This window comes from Sander lucioperca, chromosome 11 (genome assembly GCF_008315115.2).
Source record: "Sander lucioperca isolate FBNREF2018 chromosome 11, SLUC_FBN_1.2, whole genome shotgun sequence".
NCBI lineage: Eukaryota > Metazoa > Chordata > Actinopteri > Perciformes > Percidae > Sander > Sander lucioperca.
The window spans coordinates 16,781,287-16,803,918 of record NC_050183.1 but is presented as its reverse complement, the minus strand read 5'-3'; the positions used below and the strand labels follow the sequence as shown (position 1 = coordinate 16,803,918).

The 22,632-nt window shown below is 40.6% G+C and overlaps 3 protein-coding genes across 3 annotated transcripts in view; 2 read left to right on the top strand and 1 right to left on the bottom strand.

Moving 5' to 3' along the window:
• The first annotated feature begins 740 nt into the window (after window positions 1–740).
• bphl (biphenyl hydrolase like) lies at window positions 741–7,862 on the top strand. Its single transcript, XM_031282309.2, has 8 exons — window positions 741–850; window positions 884–1,050; window positions 2,323–2,426; window positions 2,939–3,105; window positions 4,714–4,867; window positions 4,959–5,090; window positions 6,289–6,412; window positions 7,539–7,862. Exons 2-8 carry the CDS (start codon window positions 965–967, stop codon window positions 7,633–7,635), a joined length of 864 nt encoding a protein of 287 aa, XP_031138169.1. The 5' UTR covers window positions 741–850; window positions 884–964; the 3' UTR covers window positions 7,636–7,862.
• Window positions 7,863–8,714: 852 nt separating this feature from the next.
• On the top strand, window positions 8,715–13,225 carry psmg4 (proteasome (prosome, macropain) assembly chaperone 4). Its single transcript, XM_031282312.2, has 3 exons — window positions 8,715–9,017; window positions 11,242–11,317; window positions 12,882–13,225. The coding sequence occupies exons 1-3, from the start codon at window positions 8,841–8,843 to the stop codon at window positions 13,001–13,003; spliced, it is 375 nt and encodes a 124-aa protein (XP_031138172.1). The 5' UTR covers window positions 8,715–8,840; the 3' UTR covers window positions 13,004–13,225.
• An 823-nt stretch (window positions 13,226–14,048) lies between these two features.
• Window positions 14,049–22,632, bottom strand: part of LOC116038108 (solute carrier family 22 member 23) — a 28,058-nt gene continuing 19,474 nt past the window's right edge. The window contains exons 6-10 of the mRNA XM_031282308.2: window positions 21,988–22,090; window positions 21,210–21,436; window positions 19,387–19,419; window positions 19,119–19,242; window positions 14,049–15,132 (exon numbers count right to left, since the gene is read on the bottom strand). Coding sequence (XP_031138168.1) covers window positions 14,712–15,132; window positions 19,119–19,242; window positions 19,387–19,419; window positions 21,210–21,436; window positions 21,988–22,090 — 908 coding nt within the window. The 3' untranslated portion in view covers window positions 14,049–14,711. The remainder of the gene's footprint in view (window positions 15,133–19,118; window positions 19,243–19,386; window positions 19,420–21,209; window positions 21,437–21,987; window positions 22,091–22,632) is intronic.

The following is a 22,632-nucleotide window of genomic DNA, read 5'->3' as shown; positions in this document are numbered from 1 at the left end:
ACAGAGAAATTAGGTCTGATCAGCTCATGTAGATAGCAGCGGGTCAACCCCATTCATAAACAAACATCTCACATTAAACGTGTGTGTGTGTGTGTGTGTGTGTGTGTGTGTGTGCGCGCGTGCGTGCGTGTGTGTGTGTGAGAGGAGGGGTGGGGGCTGTGGAGGATGTGATAAGGTAAACATTAACACATTAAAAAACACCATCATTGTGTATGTGTGTGCGTGAGTGCGTGTGTGTGTGTGTGTGGGAGGAGGGGGTGGGGGCTGTGTTGCATACACATTAGAGGATGTGATATGTTAATGATTAAAAGTGGTTTTTTTTAGAAGAAGAGGAGACACATTACCTCAGGAGTTACTTTCAAGTCGGATGCCAGTTTATGTGTGACACCCAGCAGATCATCCATATGATATAGGTGCTATTTTTGGCAAACAAAAATAATATTTATACAGGCATTTTACAGACAAACAGCTTAAAATATGAGAAGAATTAGGTTTACAATTTTAGTTAAATTATTAATTAATTTAATTTAATTAATTTTTAGTTGAATTTTTAGTTTACAAATTAGTCTAAAGTCTAAACAAGTCTCCCTGCACCCAATTACATCTAAGTCTGTCAAGAAAAGTTATCTGGAAATTATTAGAAAAATCAATCAAATCTATGGTGTTACTGAAATATTCTTCCTGTAAAGCCCAAGGGGTGTAGCCTATTTAACCTCCCCGTAAAAGTTGCCCTTCGGTTCGTTTTCGTACTTTCGCTATAATTTCTTTTGTCAATAAAGACGACGTGGAAAGTGCCAAACTGACTGCAGCTTCCTATATTCCCTAGGTAAAAATCCCAACCTTGCAGTGTGTACACCATAGACTGTATATAAGGTGTACACAGTGTAGGAATGTTGAAGCACTAAGGACCAGAGCTGCAGGCAGCGGAGAAGTGCTCGGTCTGTGCGGAGTGGACGGCTGAGGAATGGCGTTGTTTTTACTCGGAGGACGTTTCTTTAAACGCACAACTGACATTAAGAGAGTCATGAAAGAGTCATTCCAGTCGTACTGGTAGGCTAACTGTTTTCTGTTTGATATTTGCATGTTTATATGCACATTGAAATGTGGACTTTAACCACGGTGTGCTGCAGCGAGAAAACAGGAAATGCTTACCCTGTTCTTTAGTCGTCTTTTTGCTGTATTCCTCATGAAACCTAGTTTGATTTAAAGCCACTAGATGGCGGAGCATGTCCAGGCAGACAGAAAACCCTAACCTTAACCCTTCTGTTGTCCTCGGCTCAAATTTCACCCGTTTTCGAAGTTTTTATTTCAGAAATATGGGTTTCTTTTAGGGCTGCACGATGTGAGGAAAATATCTAATTGCGATTATTATTATTCTTTTTTTTTTTTTAAGTTCTTTCTTCTTAAATTTTGTTCTTTTTTGTGATTGTTGCGGGCAAAAATCCTTGATTATGCGGCACGTTTTCTTAAAAAATGCGATGGAATATGCGGGATATTTATGCAATTTTATGCAAGGAAATTGCGGGAACTTGCAAATACTGCGGTTTGATGAAAAAGAGAAAAAAAAGTGATTTCCCCCAACACCCTGTTCTCACTAGGCTACTACCTTAATGTAAAGAGTCATTTCTTATTACTTCCTATGAGCAAGCATACTACATCACAGAAAGTGCTGGGAATGTTCTCATGGCAACAGGGGAAAATGGCTTCTCTTATGACAAGTAAACGCAACATTTTTCAACTTTCTGCTAAGATCTAGGCCTATGTGACTTTTTTGCAAAGAAAATGCGGGGATTATGAAATCACGCAAGCAATGTATGCGGAGAAAGTGCGGCGTATTTGAAAAAAATGCGGCCCCCCGGGCCCCCGCATAAATATTCGGACTTTGGCTGATTATGCATTGCATCGCGTTTCTCTGGAGGGGACTGTTTTAAAACCATTTAAACATGTTCTTCAAATGCTATCAAATTGAATAAAACACCCAAAATGCAATGAAAGTAATCACTACCTTTACCTGCGAAGAATGTTGCATGGTTTCTATACAACGTACATTCATGCATCCAAGTTATTTTTGGGCAATTTGGTTGAAAGAAATCCATATTTCTGTTATAAAAAAATTTGAAAACGGGTCAAATTTGAGCCGAGGACAACACAAGGGTTAAAGCCAATGTTGTACATTGTTGTCATGTTGATATGGCTGTAATTTGTGTCATATTTGATTTTGCTGTGACTGTCAAATGAAAGCCAATGTTTTTCGGAGCGATTCTATTCTTTTCCACCACCGTGACCATTACCGCCACAGTCTACCTGTCTGTGTCCCTGCAGCTCTTCGCTGGCCTCGGGCAGGCAGCATGTTAACGGAGTGGATCTGTACTACGAGCAGACAGGCAGAGGGAAACACGCCGTGCTGTTGATTCCTGGTGCTCTGGGTAAATACAACAACAACATCTCTGGTCTTTCTGACAAGATCTATCTCTCACTCTCACTCTCTCTCACACACACACACACACACACACACACACACACACACACACACACACACACACACACACACACACACACACACACACACACAGTGCGTTTCACTATCTTTGTGGGGACCCATCATTGACATAATGCATTCCCTAGCCCCTTACCCTAACCTTAACCATCACAACTAAATGCCTAACCTTAACCCTTACCCTCACCCTAACCCTAACCTAATTCTAACCCTAATCCTAAAACCAAGTCTTAACCCTCAAACAGCCCTTTAACCTTGTGGGGTCCAGCATTTTGGCCCCACAAAGCTGTCCGGACCCCACAAGTATACTGTATTCCCGGTTTTTGGACCCCACGAATATAGTTAAATAAGAACACACACACACACACACACACAGTGTCTCTGCCTCATGTCCGTCCACATGTACGTCTTCTAAGCTTGTGAAAACCTCTCCTTCCACAGGGTGCATTTGGACTGATTTTGGACCTCAGCTGAAGTCTCTGAATAAGGAACGCTTCACTGTAGTGGGCTGGGATCCCCGTGGTTACGGACAATCCCGCCCCCCAGACAGAGACTTCCCCCCTGACTTCTTTGAGAGGGATGCAAAGGACGCAGTGGATCTTATGAAGGTCTTATGAGTCTGTTGATCAGCCAGGGGTGATCATTATTACCAATCTGAATTGCATATTTACTAAGAAGCCCCCCTGGCGTGGGGGGGGGGGCGGGATCATATGGTAGGAAGGAACATGGCTGTGTAAATCTGAGAGCATGGATTGATAAATTGTTGTTCAATTAAGGAAAACTTTGAAGCACGATGCTGGTACGGCTGGTATTTCAGAAAAAAAGTGGGAAATTCTAATTGTGTTATTAAAAAAAAAAAAAAAAAAAAGTAGTGCAGTATTTAGTTGTCACATCAGCTAAATGAATACATGGTTTCAGAAGAATAGTGAAAACACTGAAATGTCCTTTGTGATGCACTTAATAGATTTAAAATGAGCAAATCAAAGCATTTTGCTGTTGCACAATTAATCTTTACATGTTAAAGCACAAATCATACCTCAAAATGCCTCCTCTGATCTGCACTTTATCTAAGAAAATAAGCTTTTACAGTCAAATAGTGTCTAATTTACACTCTGCTCTGAGTGGCTGATTGTCACTCCATTATGTGCCGCATAGAGGAAGCATGTTATAGCATCCTCACTGTTTTTTTGACACTGATGATAGTCCTGGATGCTAAATCTATGCTTTCGGTTTATCTGTGCATACAAATGTCCACATCAGTATTTTCCATAGTTTACTGTGATTTAATACAAATAATAAAATAATAATAATTTGCCTGAGGGGATTGATGATTCTGGTTCTGAAAAGATGTCATTCACCAGTCCAAGTGACAGAGTCCTACTCAAAAAGCAATATTTCAAAATTTCATTTTATACATTTATATACTATTTTATTCATATATTACACTACCATTGTGAACCCAAGACTTTTGTAAACTCATTTCAAGCACCAAAACACTTGAGTTTAGGTTTGTTTTCACAAGAGATTTGAGAAATTTCAAAAAGCGAACCTCAACTTTTCAGCTTTAGGGCCAAGTTATCACTGTGGAGTCTGTTCTGAACATTTTGATATGAAAGAAATGGGTATCGATTTATATATCCTTAAAATGTGAATGTAACCCTCCTGTTGTTCTCGGGTCAAATTTGACCCATTTTTTTTCAACTTTCAATGTCAGAAATTTGGGTTTCTTTCAACCAAATTGTCAAAAATAATAACGTGGATGGTTCCGTACAGCGCTCTTCACAAGTAAAATGAATGATCAGTTCACTACTTTCATTGAATGTGGGTGTTTTATTAAATTTTATAAAATTTGAAGAAAGAATTGATAAAAGAACATGTGACAAAAATGTCAGTAAAAACAAGAAAACAAAAACGTCAAAAGCGCAGAAAAAATCGACAAAGAACTCCGGAAAAGTGACAAAACGTCGGAAAAAGCTTAAAAAACATGGTTAAAAAAAAGAACAAATGTCAAAAAAAACGACAAAAGCTTCTGACAGTTTAAATTTTAAATTTTGACCCAGAAAAACGAAGTTGCATGGCCAATGGGAAGACAACACAAGGGTTAAAAAGAAATGCCCCTAGACCTCAGAGGGTTAAGCAAATATGTGCTTTGATCATATACTTTTGCGATAGGAAGAATGAAAGCTAATTAATAGTATTTTCCATTTCGTTGGCAGGCATTGGGCTTTGATAAGTTCTCTCTGCTGGGGTGGAGTGACGGAGGGATCACTGCTCTGATTGCAGCAGCAAAGAACCCCGACCTGATCAGCAAGATGGTTGTATGGGGAAGCAATGCCTTTGTTTCCCAGCAGGACCTCAAGCTTTACAATGGTAATGTGCCCACGTAGTCCCAAACTGTGTGAACTGTGCACGGTGCCATCTTTCTTAACTGTGTATGTTGTGTGTCCATGGCAACACGTAGCGGTGCGTGATGTCTCCAAGTGGAGTGCGAGGATGAGGCAGCCCATGGAGGAGGTGTATGGAGCACAAGTCTTTGCTAAAACCTGGGAGGCCTGGGGGGATGGGATCGCACAGTTTGCAAAAAGACCAGAAGGTACTAAATCCATGTTTGATTTGAGGGGTTTGACATGTTGGGTTCCCTAAAATAATTCAATGTAAGGTAGCATATAGAAAATAAAAACATGCTAAACACAGTCTATGCAAAAAGGCACAGAAGAAAGGAACAATTAAATGAGGAGAGAAAATAAAGAATGAAGAAAAGTAAAGAAACAAGAGACATGTTAGGCTACTGATACAGTAAAATATTTTGGAGGCAGGCTGGGCTGCTTTTTCGAGTGGGATAATTGTGAAATTGATTATTAGGGGTAAAAAGATAGCAAACAATAGGAGGTAGTGGTTTGTTTAATGAACCATGAAGAAATTGGGCAACTTAGATTGCTGTTACAGACTCATTACACAAGTGGAGTTGAAACTGAAAACCATCAGAAATAACAAAATCAAGAGATGGAAGGGAAACGCTTCATAGTCATAATGCAATTATAAAGGAAGTTGTCATGTTTATGATTGTAAAGTATTGATAATATATAGTTACTGGGAGTTTGCAGTGTTTTTTTTTTTTTTTTTTTTTTTTTTAAAAGATAATTTTTTGGGGCTTTTCCCTTTTATTGTGTAGAGACAGTGGATAGATATGAAAGGGGGAGAGAGATGGGGGATGACACGCAGCAAAGGGCAGCAGGTTGGATTTGAACCCGCGCCGCTGCAGGACTCAGCTTACATGGGGCGACTGCTCTTACTGGGTGAGCTAGAGGCCGCCCCGATCTCTACTGCTTTTCATACACAAGGAACATATGGAGAAGTAGAAGGGCAGCCGGACAGTGCAGACATCCGCCAAGGCATGCCCTATCTCACAATGTTAATGCAGTTGGGAACAAATCTTGCCGATTATTCCGACATGACATGAATGCAGCAATAATACCCTATCTCTCAATGGTAACGAAAGCGACAAATAATTTGTGTACCCACCCTTGGATTCAGATCCTCTACAGAATGAATTGGCTTCTTCCTTGGCCCATGTTACAGCCTTCCACCAAGTGTCATAAGTTGGTCTGTAGTTTTTACATAATCATGTTGAAAGACAAACAGATAAACCAACAAACTGAGCCGAAAACAAACACTGAGACCTCCTTGGAAGAGGAGATACATTTGAGATGCTCCTTAATTTTGTTATGTTCCAATGAAAGTCGGCTGAAAGTAGTTGATTGAAAATGTTTTCTTAAATGTCATCTGGTCAGGGAGTATCTGCCTGGAGCTTCTGCCACTAATCAGCTGTCCAACCCTCATCATCCACGGAGAGAAAGACCCCATGGTGCCCAGCTTCCACCCACAGTGCCTCCTCAAACACATCAAGGGATCACGGTGGGATGAGATCACACACACACACACACACACACACACACACACACACGCGTGCGCACGCACACCGCATCCACACTCACCTGGCAGGTGGACACATAATGTTACCACAACAAAATGGAGAAATACTGTACATTATGAGCATACAATGCATTTTTATTGTCACTTGTAAGTCTAGGCAAAATGTAAAACTGTACAAATATATCCATCCATCAATGGATACATATAATCCATCTTGGTCTACTTATTGTTGTTTGGCTTTGTTGTCGTTCTTTAACTGCATGTCTACATTAGGGCTGGGTATCGTTAAAAAATGTTCGATACCGGTACTGATACCAATACTGTGACTTTGATACCGGTTCCTAAACGATACTTTTTTTGATAACTATTTTATAAAACAAAAAGAAATTACAACATAACACATTATGGCACAAATCTTTATTTATTTTTCAGCTCCTACTACGTGAGCCCTGTCTCTGAGTGTAACGTAGAGTTTTCCCTGCATGTCTCTACGACGTGTAACGTTAGACAGCCAATCACCGACATTATTAGGTCTTGGTAGAAACATGCTGCGTGCTTATTGGCTCACTGACGCTGATGAGATTTACTCCTTAGGTATTGAAATGGGGTACTGAATGACGAGGCATTTTTTTCGATAATCGATACTTTAGAGGCAATTCGGTCGGTGCCTAAGAAGTCTTGAATTTGGTACCCAGCCCTAGTCTACATTTGTATGTGTCAACATACAACACATCCGTAGACACACACGCACGCACGCACGCACGCACGCACACACACACACACACACACACAGATTTGTGGCACTATCTTTGTGGGGACCCATCATTGACATAATACATTCCCTAGCCCCTTACCCTAACCTTAACCATCACAACTAAATAATATAAATAATAACCTAATTCTATCCATAATCCTAAAACCAAGTCTTAACCCTCAAACAGCCCTTTAAAGTTGTGGGGTCCAGCATTTTGGCCCCACAAATATACTAGACTCCCGGTTTTTGGATCCCACAAATATAGTTAAACAAGCCCCCACACACACACACACACACACACACACACACACACACTTAAACAACAACAAAATAACAATGACCTTTTTGTGTTAGATTACACCTGATGCCAGAGGGTAAACACAATCTCCACCTGAGGTACGCTGATGAATTCAACAGACTGGTGGAAGACTTTCTGGGAGTGATGGATTAATTAACACTGTGAAATGACGACTGATCGCCTTGTGGAGAAGTAGCCAGGGTAACTAGCAAATATGTACACTTAATGACTTAAATTTTGTTATTGATTATTTAATTTGTACTCTGTTTTCATGAAGCATCAATTGTAAAATAAGTGTATATTTAACTTTCAAATTTCAATGTTCATTTTTTCTCGTTTACACTAATGTTACATTGCAATTATTTGAAAAAAATAAATGACACGAGGTTTCGGTTAAGTTAAAGTAAGATGTCTGCAGCTGCTCACTTTGGAAAACAAGCAGTTATACAAAGCTAAACTTTACAACAGTGTCAATAGCTGTAATATCACAAAACTAAGATTAATATTTGGTAAATTGTCAGTAACATTTGTTATTCATTTTGGTGAGTAATGTTAATGATTTCACATTGAAAATGATTTCTGAGCATTAATAAAGCTATTTCATACCATTTAAAAGCCCTTTATTTAAGTGTTACCTATGCTACTTTACATGAGGATTTAAGTTACACAGTAAGCAGTGGTGGAACGTAACTAAGTACATTTACTCAAGTACTGTATGCTACATTATTACAATTTTGAGGTACTTGTAATTTATTTGAGTATTTTAATTTTCATGCTACTTTTTTACTTCTACTACACTACATCTCAGAGGGAAATATTGTGCTTTTTACTCCTCTACATTTATTTGACAACTTTGGTTACTTTGCACATTCCGATTATTGATACAAAATATAATCGACTAATAAATTATGATGTAGGCTATTATTATGGATTTAGCCACCCAGCATAGATTTAATGTAGTTAACATGAGCTTCACATTTACCAGTTGCAATATTAAAGTGCTGAACACATTAATGCATCGATAATTATAATCATATATGATTCTGAAATTGACTGTTCTGCCTAATGTACATTTTTATGGTAATACTTTTTGTACTCATTTAAAATGCAGGACTTTTACTTGTAACAGAGTATGTCTACACTGTGTTATTATTGTTACTTTTAAGTCAAAATTCTTTTTGTGGCGTTTTTTTATGGTTAAGATCAGTTGCTCTGGTGCTGCACATCGCATTGACGATCGATTGCTTTGGGCTGCCATCTTCCTTGCACAAGGAAGTAGCTCTTTCTGTTTCTGTTTGCAGCTAGCACGAGTTCAAACGGTTGGTAGCTAGAGTTAAACAACAACAACAGCAACAAAAATGAACGACACACAAAACGGAGCGGTGTTTGACGCCATTACGGTGCACAATTTTTCGGAGAAGATTTTGGAGCAGGTCATACACTTTCATGTGATGAAGCTCAGCGGAGGGTTCTTCCTGTGGGTCGGTTCGAGTCCGGTTCTGTCCGACCTGGCGGTCTCAATGAGCAGCAGATACGTAAGTAAATACAACCAAATGTATAACTACTACTTACTACCAGTAGTACTTTTATTTGAGTACTGTACTTGAGTACACATTGGGGTACTTGTACTTGAGTATTTTCTTTTCATGTCACTCTATTATTCTACTAGCTAGATAAGTCTTGAGATGTTTCTCAAAGGAATGCTAAAGTTATTAGGCTAACGTTACTTTTTGGTATTTATGGGAAGGCTGTTCAGTCACAGTTTCAGTCCACACTGTTATAAATAAAAGATATATTATCCCACTCGTGTATGATAACAGAAGTTTCAGTGATAAAACCGGGGTCTGCCATATGTTCCTACAGCCCTATGTTCCTACAGCCCTATGTTCCTACAGCCTTATGTTCTCACAGCCCTATGTTCCTACAGCCCTATGTTCCTACAGCCCTATGTTCCTACAGCCCTATGTTCCTACAGCCCTATGGTCCCACAGCCATATGTTCCTACAGCCCTATGTTCCTACAGCCCTATGTTCCTACAGCCTTATGTTCTCACAGCCCTATGTTCCTACAGCCCTATGTTCCTACAGCCTTATGTTCTCACAGCCCTATGTTCCTACAGCCCTATGTTCCTACAGCCATATGTTCTACAGCCCTATGATCCCACAGCCATATGTTCCTACAGCCCTATGTTCCTACAGCCCTATGTTCCTACAGCCCTATGTTCCTACAGCCATATGTTCCTACAGCCCTATGGTCCCACAGCCATATGTTCCTACAGCCATATGTTCCTACAGCCCTATGTTCCTACAGCCATATGTTCCTACAGCCCTATGTTCCTACAGCCCTATGTTCCTACAGCCCTATGTTCCCACAGCCCAATGTTCTCACAGCCCTATGGTCCCACAGCCCTATGTTCCCACAGCCCTATGTTCCCACAGCCCTATGGTCCCACAGCCCTATGTTCCCACAGCCCTATGTTCCCACAGCCCTATGTTCCCACAGCCCTATGGTCCCACAGCCCTATGTTCCCACAGCCCTATGGTCCCACAGCCCTATGTTCCCACAGCCCTATGTTCCCACAGCCCTATGGTCCCACAGCCCTATGTTCTCACAGCCCTATGGTCCCACAGTCCTATGTTCTCACAGCCCTATGTTCCCACATTTCTAAGATTTTTCTTAAAAGTAGGCCTATGTTAGGGTTAGGGTTACATTCCATCTGTAGTCCATTGCTACTGGATAATAGTTAGGGTTAGGCATCGTTTGGATTTTAACAATTCTGATTCCGATTCTTCCTTTAGATTCCGGTTCTTATCGATTACTCAATTCCAACGATAACAAACTTCCAATAAAGAAACGATTCTACTGGAATCATAATTTTTTAAACGATTCCAAGTAGGAATCGGTTCTCGATGCCAAACCCTAATAATAGGTTGGGTGTAATTGGCTACCACATTGGGAGAAAGGGGGATCAAATCTGATACAAATTAATGAGAAAGGGATCATAGGGCCCAATTTTGGAAAACAATCTTTACTCTGTGGGAATATAGGGCCTAATTTTGAAAGAAATCTTAGAAATGTGGGAACATAGGGCTGTGGGAACATAGGCACGCTCCCATTAAACCGAAACGATGTTACGACGTACAGAGCTTGGGATGATCTTTTCAGTACCGATACTGTAGTACATGTATCCCTTTCCTGTGCAGCCAGTGGGTGTCTGGGGGGTATTAAAATATTGTAAATAAAGTATTGTTAATCAAAAAGTAGGACTGATGTTTAAGTAAGAATGCATTTTTATATGATTTTTGCATCAGTGTATTAACCTGACATATCTAAAAACAGGCATGCTTATTTTATACATTAACGCCTAATTGATTCTATATATTAGATTAGATTATATCATACATTCCTCACTTTTAGCTTTCATGGTTAAATACCACAAGGGAACAGCACTGTCGCTCTGTTGCATAGTGGTGACCTGGAACTTTAATGTTGAAGTCCCTATGATTCAATATTATTCCAGCACACAGTGCCACTGGTTGGGTAATGGGTCCTTAGCAGGCAAAATAGAATACATCTTTTCCTTGACATCTTCTGACTTTACCACAAACCACAGAGACAACAAAGCTGAACACAATTGGGAACACTTGGCCTGACAAACACATATTAAAGTAAAAGATTTTGGATGTCAGAGAGCTAATGATTTCTGTCCTGGAAGAAAGACCAACCCGCTGTTGTGCTCATCATTTGTTCTGTCTGCAGGATTCGATGCCTTTATCTACATTAGTCATGGGGGACCCATCCAATACGGCTTCAAATTCCTTGGCACAGAGATTAGGTAATGATGTACGACTTTTATTGTTGCTGCTAATGTAGAAAGTTATAATAAGTTATTAAAAAGCTGTCGTGTCGTTGTATTTTGTGGATATTCAAATGTTTTTGTATGTTTTAGCTCATTTGCTAGAATCCACTTATATTCAACTTTACTGCGAACAGTTCTCCAAATCCTGCTACTGCTAGGTCATCCTTCACCATAACCGTTTTTAGAAAAGTCTATGTACTATGCAGTGGTGGAAGAAATAAAGTAAAAGTAGAAATACTCCATTACAAGTAGTAGACCTGACTTCAAAATGTCACTCAAAATTAAAAGTGCAGAAGTATTACCAGCCAAAATGTACGTATCATAAGTAAAAGTACTCATTATGCGGAATATCTCCTTCCACAGTTTTGTTAGTTATTATAGAATATTATTTTATTCCATGTTTATCATTAACAAATACATGTAAGAGCATTTGAATGTTGTAGTTTGTCAATGTGGAGCCAATTTAAGATAAACAAGTATGTCAAAATTGTACTTAAGTGCAGTACTTAACAGGGGTGCAAGATATATCGACTCAGTATCGTTATCGCAATATCACGTTGCGCAATATTATATCGAAAGTGTCGCAATAAGTACTGTATGCAATATTTAGTTTATTTTGTGGAGCGCTGCGTCTTGTCCGTTGGCTGTGTGGCTTAGTTGTGTTTGATTTAGAGCCTGCTTGAAACGCTATAATGATCATGTTTCATTGACCAGTTACCGTGGTTACTGTGCCACTTGCACGTTAGTGCACGTCAGCGCACGGGTCCACTACATGACAAACCCTATGGAGCGTACCACGTGACGTGTGTGCATATTTCAACAGAGTGACAGTGTAAGTGAAGAAATAGATAGAGACAACAAAACGGATCGAATCAGAGAAGAGAGAGAATATTTTATATTATATATTTTATACTGTCCAACCAGTAAAAATGTCCTGTTCTGTAGACATGGTCCTTATTTATTTATTCATGTTGGACCGGTCCAATATGACAGTCAGTTGAAATAAACCTTGTGTTGTAAGAAAACTTTGTTATGAATCTATTTTGATGCGTTTTCCCGTAACGTTTGTAATTTTACATATGTTGAAAAATATCGAAATGAATATTGATATTGCAATATTCATAATCAATATCACATCACATTTTGTCAATATCGTGCAACCCCAGTACTTAAGTAAATTTACATGCCACCACTGCCACAAAACGATAAAGCGATAATAATGTTCACTATGATATGTTGAAGATGTCTTCACATGTTGATTTTCATACCACCCCAAATGGAACTAAAAGCAGAGGCTTCTTGAAATGTGTGAAAAACACACACACATCCTTGCTTATATGGTATTGAAAAATAGACATTGTAGTGAACAGGCTAAAACATACAAAAACACTGACAAGGTCCATTAACCAAAAAATAATTTGGAGTCTCCACGACTTCCAAGACTGATAACTTCAGCGTAACTGTATACTGTAGCAAATCATTTAGTGCACTTACTAAACTAAAAGTGAAATAAATGTCTGTTGTCTGTCTGTTTTTGCAGCAAAGAAGACCAAAAAGCAGGTATTTGTGAGTTACAGTCTTCCGATGACAGACTCCAACCTCAGTCTTTCGGTGGAGAACAGGATCAAAAAGGAGCTGGAGCTTCACCCGGAACACTTTTGATTGTTTGTTTATTGAACTCTTGTTTTGTGTAGAACTGAGGACATGTAGGAAGCAGAGCAACAATCAAGTAGCAGGTGCTTCTCCTTCTCCTTCTCCTTCTTTTTCTTTGGACTGACATACTCATTCTAATACTGTAATCGAACTCCCACACAATGACCACAAACAGTCACATCAAGTGTTCTTTTATTGACATAATAAATTAAGTGGTTTATTATCAAAACACGTAGAGGCCTATGGCTTTTTGTACAAATGCATCATATTAAAAAAATAACACTTAGAAAACAGCATTAGTGGGATTTTTTTTCCTCCGAGTGTTTAACTGTTGAAAACATACAAACTAGTAAACCATACAGGGTGTTCAAAATACGTGCTGTGTACTAAATATGATTTTAAAAATGTAGGATATTTGGATTCAAGGTATATATGGATGAAAAATGGGATGTATTATCTATTCAATGTGCTTATCATCCTATGAATGAATGGTAAATGGATACATACCTTACGTTTTTATGCAGTCCTAAGGGAAACGTACGTAGTAAAGTGTATAAATGTACACTAATCACAACTAGGCCAGGTCTGCGCAGGCTACGGCTGCTCTATTCTAATCTTCACAAACGTTTATTTCCAAAAAAAAACTGTAAAATATTGTGCTTTCTGGCTAGAGTTACACATCCTAGGAGCAGGATTACAACATTACCACAGTACAGAGAACAAGGAAAGGAGAGTTGGGAGTGGAAATATTTGCTAATTAAGGAGGTATTTCAAGCAACAAAATTGCCCTCGGCAGCATGACAAAATAAATACTGATTTTCTTGAATTACATTCTGTGTTTTGTTAAAAAGAACAGAGCCATCACGATAAAGCCATTTAAATCCCGAGACGCGTCATAGGACATCGCTGTCCGTTCAACTCTCCGATTTGTTCAGCATTACCCACAGTCTCTGCAGGCTACACATACAGTCTGCCAAGGTCTCCGGCTGTTCGTCGCATCAGACAACCATCATGCACCCACACTAGTAGCAGGAATGCTTTCCCTAAAAAAAAAAAATCTGTGTCTACACTAACCTCATCTCTGAGGATAAAGTGCCACATTGGACTTCTAGCAGAGGGACCACAAAAAGGAAGAAAATACATGTAAAAGTATTTGTGCCCTTTCATGCAAAAAAAGAGTGGTAGTGGTTTAGCCAATCCCTGGAACTCCGTGTTGGCTGAAAATCACAAACACTTTGATTGTGTCTCTGACATTTAGTGCAAAATAACTTATAAGATGCAGTGGAATCCTCTCTCAACGAGTCAAAAACTACAAACAGAAAACTCACAGAGCACACGTTATTCAAAGCCAGTCTGCTCTACTCTCCCTCATCACTTGCCTGCAAATCATTCTCGACAGAGCGGACGGCAGTGCAAGGAAATCACCAACACCACTGAAGACTTTCATATTATTTAACACACACTGACTTAAGATAAACTTAGTCAAGTACAATATTTTTGGCAAACTCCTGAATGAATCATATTCACTACAAACTACACAAATGAATTATCGTCACCATCCCAAACCTCGGCGTTAAATGAGTTCATCTGGTTCATCCGAAAGATTCTTTTTTTTTTTTTTTTTCCCCTTAAAAGTTTTTGAGGTTCAATGACCATTCTGTTCATGTTAAAGTTCTTGAGCAATAATTAGCACGCTAGTAGACTATTGCTATGATGTTCACACCCCATTGGCTATGGCATTATTTCCAATCACCTCCCCACCGGTGGCCAGGGCATAGGAGGCAGGCACCGCTGCCAGAGCGGTTGCTGCTGCCACTGTCGCGCCCCCAGTGGTTGTGAGGTGTAGCGGCGTGTCGTGGACGCGGGAGTAGTCCCCGTCAGTCTTGGCGAGAAGGAGGTGCTGCTCTCCTGGATGTAGCAGCGTCTGACGGGTGAAGGTCTCTCCGTCAGCCAGGCTCTCCGGCAGCGGCTGGCCCCGCGGCTCGGGCAGCAGCAGCAGGCAGATGATGCACAGCAGGGTGCAGCAGGCGAAGATCACGTGATGCAGGAAGTAGCCCTTCTGGTTGTGGAGCTCCATGATGGGTGCGGTGAGCATGCCGAAGCCGGCGCTGGCCAGGACCAGGCCCAGCCCTCCACCCCTGCGTAGAGAGAGAGGAAGTGTAACTGATCTGTTACCAAAAGTAATCGGAGGTGACTAAAACTAACAGGCGCTCTTAAGGCATCAGTATGGTTCAAGTGAAGTGCTTGTTGAATCGTCAAACAGGCTCTGAAACCTCTCTTGGTGGAGCTCGCTGTTACCATGGAAATTTTTACCACACCCGCAAACAGCTATAGTGAGCTGCTACCGTTGGAGTCTATGATCGTTTTTGTACACAGTCTTGTACCTTTGCCTTTTTTCGCCCTTTCTAAAATGTTCTTTTGCGCCGGATCAAATGTTTTGTGATCACGATTCATCTTGTAGCTGGTTTGCTTGGTTCTGAACCCAAAACTCTTTATTTAAGCATTTAATGAAACGTCAATGGAGTAATTGGAGGGGAAAAAATCACTGCCAGAACCAGAGCCGTTCAACAAAGGGGCGGCCACTGTTGAGCTCTATATGGGGGATGTATCCAACATTCTTTGTAACTTTTCGAAATCGACAATCATGTCCGCTTCATGCAGCGATTAGCCAGGTGGGAACTTGTCTCTCAAGTTCTCTTTTTTTCATTCCTCATACATTTGACATTTTGCAAACGAGTGCAACACCCTGGGTGCTTTTCATTATGCTTCCTTTCTCCTCCCGTGACCAAGAAATCGTTCCCCTCCCTCCATCGTTGACAGTCTTCCAATCCCTTAAATGCACCTCAGGGAGAGGAGGCTTCTGGAGGAGCTTAGAGCGGGAAAACACAGGGGTATCTGACGCAGAAGTCTTTTATCAAGTGGCATGACTTATAAATAAATGTACTTCCCTCCAAGGGGTGTGCAGAAAAATAAATTCACATTCGAATCGCGATTCAAGCTCTACCGATTCAAAATCGATTCATAGAATTCCAAAAATCGATTCATATTTTTCTACTGCAATCACATGGGAAAAGTAACTACATTTACATACTGTGAATCGTTTCTTTAATCGAGAATCTCTTTTTTAATCGAAAATCGATTTGAATCGAATCTTGAGCCTGAAAATCGATATCGAATCGTGACATTTTCTGAATCGTGCGCCCCTAGTACCTCCACATGTGGCACACAGTTTGAAGCAGCACATTATAAGTAACTGACGTTGCTTAAGACTGACGCTTTGAAACAGGATTTCTTATTTGGCAGCTCCGTCCTCATGTCTCTTCTTTGCATCTCTCTCTCACACATCCTCGCCGGGAAGGGCTAAGACGCGAGTGAGGGAAGAGACACGTTAGCATAATGAAAAGCACCCTATGAGTGCCTTTGAGGAGAGACTGAATATTTGCACCTTTACCCCCATCTGTACCGTTCATCCTGTCTCGTCCTTCACAATGAAGGCCGATGTTTTGGCCCCGCCTTCAAGTGTGGCCACACAGCAGGTATAAACACTTGTGCTGATAGACAACTTTGGATGACACTTCATACAAACTAGTTGGTTTGAATCATACTGAACCCTTGTGCACTAAGTCCACACTCAACTGTCAGTCACAACCACACCACAAGATGGAGCCAATGAGCAACGTGAGAACAAGAGCTGTGTCCAAAGATTACATATGTGGTATGGAGGACCCTATAGTCATTGTCAAAGTGTACTGTTTTTGCAGTTAGTACACAATAAATCAATGTACTTTACCATTTTTTACTACCAGGAAATGTATTTTCATGCTTGGCAATCAGTTAAGCTGTGAGTTTGGAAACACACTGTCAATTAAATTTAACAAATACACAGCTAAAGACTTTAGACATTTAATAGAGCAATCGAAAAATAAAGGAGAACGCACACACTTTTCTGGCTGTGCAAGTTTAGCACACTACATACTCACACCTGCTTAAAATGAGTGTGTAGTATGGCATTGGAACACAAAGTAGGGCTATTCATTCGCTATTCCTTTTCTAATAAATATTCATCATTTTTCAATTGTGGTCAATTTTGTGGACACTTAACTGCACACATTTTACACTTCGACACGTAACATGGTGTATGGCAGATAGTTTACTATAGGCAGCCGATAAGATAATATATGCCTTTATTGTCTCCTATAGGAGAAATTTGTCTTGGGCAGTTGAGAGAACAAAGAATTGCGACATAAACGCACAATAAACATACAATTGTCTCATACAAATGCGATCAACTACAGTTAACATTCAATAACCCTCACACAAAAGCCCCCAACCTCCCCCCACATACACAGAAGAAAGAGAACCTACTGAACCCCCCCCCCCCCCCATATTGCACATACAGTTGTGTTCAAAATAATAGCAGTGTGATTTAAAAAAAAAAAAAGTGAATAATGCTTAAAATCCTTAGAATAGCTTTTAATTCCATAATATCAATGCATTGGGAACACTGCACATTCAATTCCAAATCAAAACATGACCAAAATTGATCAAGTTTGTGTTATACCTTTACAGAAAGTGAAGAAAAAGGAATGTTAGGATGTTAAAAAAATAGCAGTATTTGCATTTTTCTTTACAAACTGAAACATTTACTGTATCAACTGAAAAATGTCTCAAGGGTTTGCTTTACTTTGAATCACTGCACTAATATTTAGTTGCATAACCATTATTTCTGAGAACTGCTTCACATCTGTGTTGCATGGAGTCAACCAACTTCTGGCACCTGTGAACAGGTATTCCAGCCCAGGACGATCGAACTACATTCCACACTTTCTCTGCATTACCGGGTTTTGCCTCAGAAACAACATTTTTGATGTCACCCCACAAGTTTTCTATGGGATTGAGGTCTGGGGATTGGGCTAGCCACACCGTAACAGCAATCTTGTTCATCTGGAACCAAGACTTTGTTTGCTTACTGGTGTGTTTTGGGTCATTGTCTTGTTGAAAGACCCATTTCAAAGGCATTTCCTCTTCAGCATAAGGCAACATGACCTCTTCAAGTATTTTGATGTATTGAAACTGATCCATGATCCCTGGTATGCGATAAATAGGCGCAACACCACAGTATGAGAAACATCCCCATAACATGATTTTTGCACCACCATGCTTTACTGTCTTCACAGTGTACTGTGGCTTGAATTCAGTGCATGGGGGTCGTCGGACAAACTGTCTGCGGCCCCTAGACCCAAAAAGAACAATTTAGCTCTCATCAGTCCACAGAATGTTGCACCATTTCTCCTTTGGCCAGTCAATGTGTCCTTTGGCAAATTTCAACCCATTCAGTACATGTCTTTTTTTCAGCAATGGGACTTTGCGGGGGCTTCTAGCTGATAGCTTTGCTTCACATAGCCTTCTTCTGATTGTAACAGTACTCACAGGTAACTTTAAGTCTTCTTTGATTTTCCTGGAGCTGATCATTGGTTGAGCCTTTGCCATTTTGGCTATTCTTCGATCCATTCGAATGGTAGTTGACCGTTTTTTCCCACGTCGTTCAGGCTTTGGATGCCATTTCAAGGCATTTGAAATCATTTTGGCTGAGCAGCCTATAACTTTCTGCACTTCTTTATATGTTTTCCCATCTCCAATCAACTTTTTAATCAAAGTCCCAGAGCAATGTCTGGAACGACCCATTTTGCTGAGTATTTCAGTGTGAAATGCACTATAACCAGCATGCACAACATTTGCTTCCTTCCTTCCTTAAATATGGGCCATGATTGACACCTGTTTCTTCACAGAATCAATCACCTCACTAATTGAACACAACACTGCTATTATTTTGAACATGCCCTTTCAATTACAGATTCAATTACACAGAATGAGCAGCATGCATGTCATGACTGTTGGGTCTGTTGGTTTTCTATGACTCTACAACACTTACTAGTAAATTATTTGCCATGTAGAAATATCACTTCTACCAAAAAAAATGATTTATGAGGTTAGTGATGTTGGACTGCTATTATTTTGAACACAACTGTATATACTGCCCAGATTGCACAGAAGAAGTCATTTCGCCAACTGCAGAAAGCTCCCGTAAGTGTTGTATTTTATGTTTATGACCACCCAGGCTTACCTGATGACAGTAGGAGTGATTTCAGCACAAAAGAATATGCTGAGTGTGCTGACTGCATGGGAGGAGAACATGCCGATGATGGAGAAGGCCACCGAGAATTTCCTGTTCAGAGTGTCTCTCAGAACTGGCCAGAAGAGGACAAGAAAAACGTAAGAATACCAGAAACACACAAACAAAACAGCTAATTTAACATCGTCCAGGGGCAGAAAGGATAGGGACCTTGAAATTAGACTACAATGTATCACAAATAAACAAATTGTACTTGTACCTATGTCATGGCGAAGGCTGTACTTCCCAATCACTGGATTCCATTAGAGAGTATTGGGGAAAAGAAGAGAGAACATGTCATTAGTAAGCACAAAGGGAAGCACAGTGCTGACTCATAACAAGCAAGATTAAAAAAAGCCTTCAGGAGAACTCTGAACAGTTAACCACTGAAGCCTGAAATAATGACTACTGTACTGCATATGTAGGTCAGAAAAAGGGAGAATGAGAGGAGGCTCCTATTAGACAGAGTTGAACTGCAGCCTGCACCGTTTCAATGGCTGGGATGCAAAATGTGCGCGTAAAACTAACTTTACTGTTAAATTCCAACTTTCTGAACAGATTTTTGTAGTACTTGAACTTCTGCTAAATCTTCCCCGATCAGCAATAGTCCAACCATAGCGTATAGCGCATAACTAAGCAAGTCTGTCTTCCAGCTGTTCATGGACATGCCAATTAAGTGAAATGCACATGAGGACACTAGTCAGAATGCTTCCTATATAAATCCAGCATATGAACAGTTTTGAAGGTTTTTCTTGCCTTTCCAAAACAAAACAAAAACACAAGCAAAAAGTGTAAGGGAAGGAGTACAGATTTACAGTAGGACGCTAATGGTAGCATGCCTGGCCAACAAAATTCTTTCCTACATTTGTGACCTAGTGTTACTTCCAAGGCCAAGGGATAGCATAACATTAGTATAGGTAAGTGTATTATTTTGCGGTTAGAAATATCCTCGTTTTGGGAGTCGATCCTGGATGATGCTAACATTATATCAGCGTTTAAGGTAGGGATGCACTGAACCCAGAGTTCGGGTTCAGGTTCGGCCGAATATTGGGCTTTTTGACGGAGTCCGAACCTTCTACCAAAGAGAAGTAACAAGAGGCGAAACTCAATAGAACGTTCCATTGCAACAAACGCACTCATGACCGAGCTGCAGCTCCGCCATCTTGGACTGAACGCACCACAACGTTCTATTGAGTTTCGCCTCTTGTTACTTCTATACTCTTTTGACTCTATGCTTGCACTATGCGCGCTATGCTAGTCGACGTAATGGCACCGCCGTTGATTACGGGAAGGTGTTTACGTAGGTGGAGCGTTCAATGCGGTAGGCTATGAGAAAGTGAAAATGGAACTCGTGAGCAGAAAAAGTGTAGTTTGGCAGTACTTTCAGTCAAAAGAAGGCCATTCAAGTCCAGCTACATGTTCAGTTTGCAATGCCGATTTGTCTCGTGGTGGCAAGGACCCTAAACAATACACAACATCGCCCCTGTTAGGCTTATGAAACATCCGAAAGAATACGAGTTGTGCATGAAGCAGCAGCCAAAATGCAGCAACTTCAGGTAACGCAAAGGAAGGACAGTTACAGCTAAAAACTTGTGTTAACCACACGTTGTTTACTTCATTAATGCATTTACTGTGTTAATGGACTGAGGATGGGAGTAGGATTCGGTTCGGGGTTCGGCAGAACCTTAACCAGTGGGTTCGGTATTCGGCCGAACCTCAAAAATCTGGGTTCGGTGCATCCCTAGTTTAAGGCAACTTTAGCAGCTCTGTCCTGCTACCGTTATATATTGTAGTTACCAATCCTGCCTTTAAGGGTACAGGACTGTAAAACGTTTGAGAAACACTGAGACATGCCATCAACAGTTGTCATTTCAGACACCAAAATCAATGATCGCCAGCTAAAAATGAGAAGCTGCTTTTGTTTACTTCTGTCTGAAATCCAAGACATATTGTTCCAAAACAATGTAACCTATTTTTAGTGAGTTTTATTATTGTAAACTGCACAGGTGCAACTCTGGAAAGCTTGACTGTGTGATAACTCACAGTTGAGTAACCCCAGCTGTAGCAGTGATGCCAGGGCTGTTATGATCATGAAGGTGAGCAGCCCTCCACGGCGACCCATCAACCCCACCGCGGGGCAAAGCGCCAGGCAGGTTGCCACGGCGATGCCAGCCATAGTGTAATAGTCCGCGTGGCACAAAGCTGTGGGCTGGGCCTCCGGGTCCATCATACTGCGGGCGAAGCAGTGGTGGATCCCATAACCTGTCAGCCTGCACAAACACACAGAGACACAAATAAGAGAGTGGAGAGGGAGGTAGTACCTGAGACATGCATCTGCCAAGGGGCGACTGAGGTTTACACATAACATTAGTGAAAATGTTAACATAACAGTATAATAAACTGATTTTCTTGAGAGGAATGCGGCTATCAAACGTGTGAATCAATCCTTTTGGTTATAATATAATAGCTGGAGGGGCAATATTTATATATCTATATATATATATTCTAAAACTGGAAAGTGGCATGGGTTTAACATGGGTGGAGTTGAAACGGGTCACATGCCTAGTTTTATTTTGATTCAATGGTGTTTTACAGGGCTTTTTCAATGTAAAATAAAGCCACACTACAGCACTGCTTACTGTGCTCCAAGGCTGCAACACAACAAGCGCCTGGCCGCTTCGGAAACCAAAACTTGCGCTTATTAAATTGGGGCCCGATGATCGGATTTGGGCGAGCTCATGTAATTCATGCTCTCCCAACACAAGGGATGTTAGCTTTGATTAGAAAAGGAACTGTACCAGCCCGGGCACAACACACTTACGAGTTGACACACAGCACCACAATGTTTTTCCACAGGTTCCTGGTGCTCATCATCTTGACAATGCAGGTCCTCTGGGGTTTCTTGTGCAGCTCCTGCTCCAGCTCTGGTAGGACACATGAAACGCACACCTTGAGACCTATCCTTACAGAAGGTAATGAGAGGCCTGCCGCTAAGGGACCTTTAGCACAGAGAAGCTAATGCGCTGTGGGGCCTTTAGACAGATATAGCATGTCCCTATGCCCACTCTCATCATCTATCTGTCTGCTCAGCCACTGGTAGAGTCAGAAACACTGAATCAATCACCAAGGCAGGGGCGGAATAGATGTCGGGGGGCAGAGAGGGGAGAGGTCTAAGGTCACTTCTTTAAGGACTGCACGATGGCAAGACAATTAATTATCCACTTTTTTGATCGTCCATTCATTGTAAAAGTCATTTATCAAGAAAAAAAATCCCCAAAATTCACTACTTCGAGCTTCTCATATGTGATTATTTACTGCCCACTAATATTGTAAATTGAATATCTTTGGTTTTTTTTTCTGTTGATCGGAAAAGACAAGCAATTTGAAGACTTGTCGTTGGGTTTTAAGAAATTGTGATCCACGATTTACTTACATTTATAATGAAATGATAAATTGCAAAACAGAT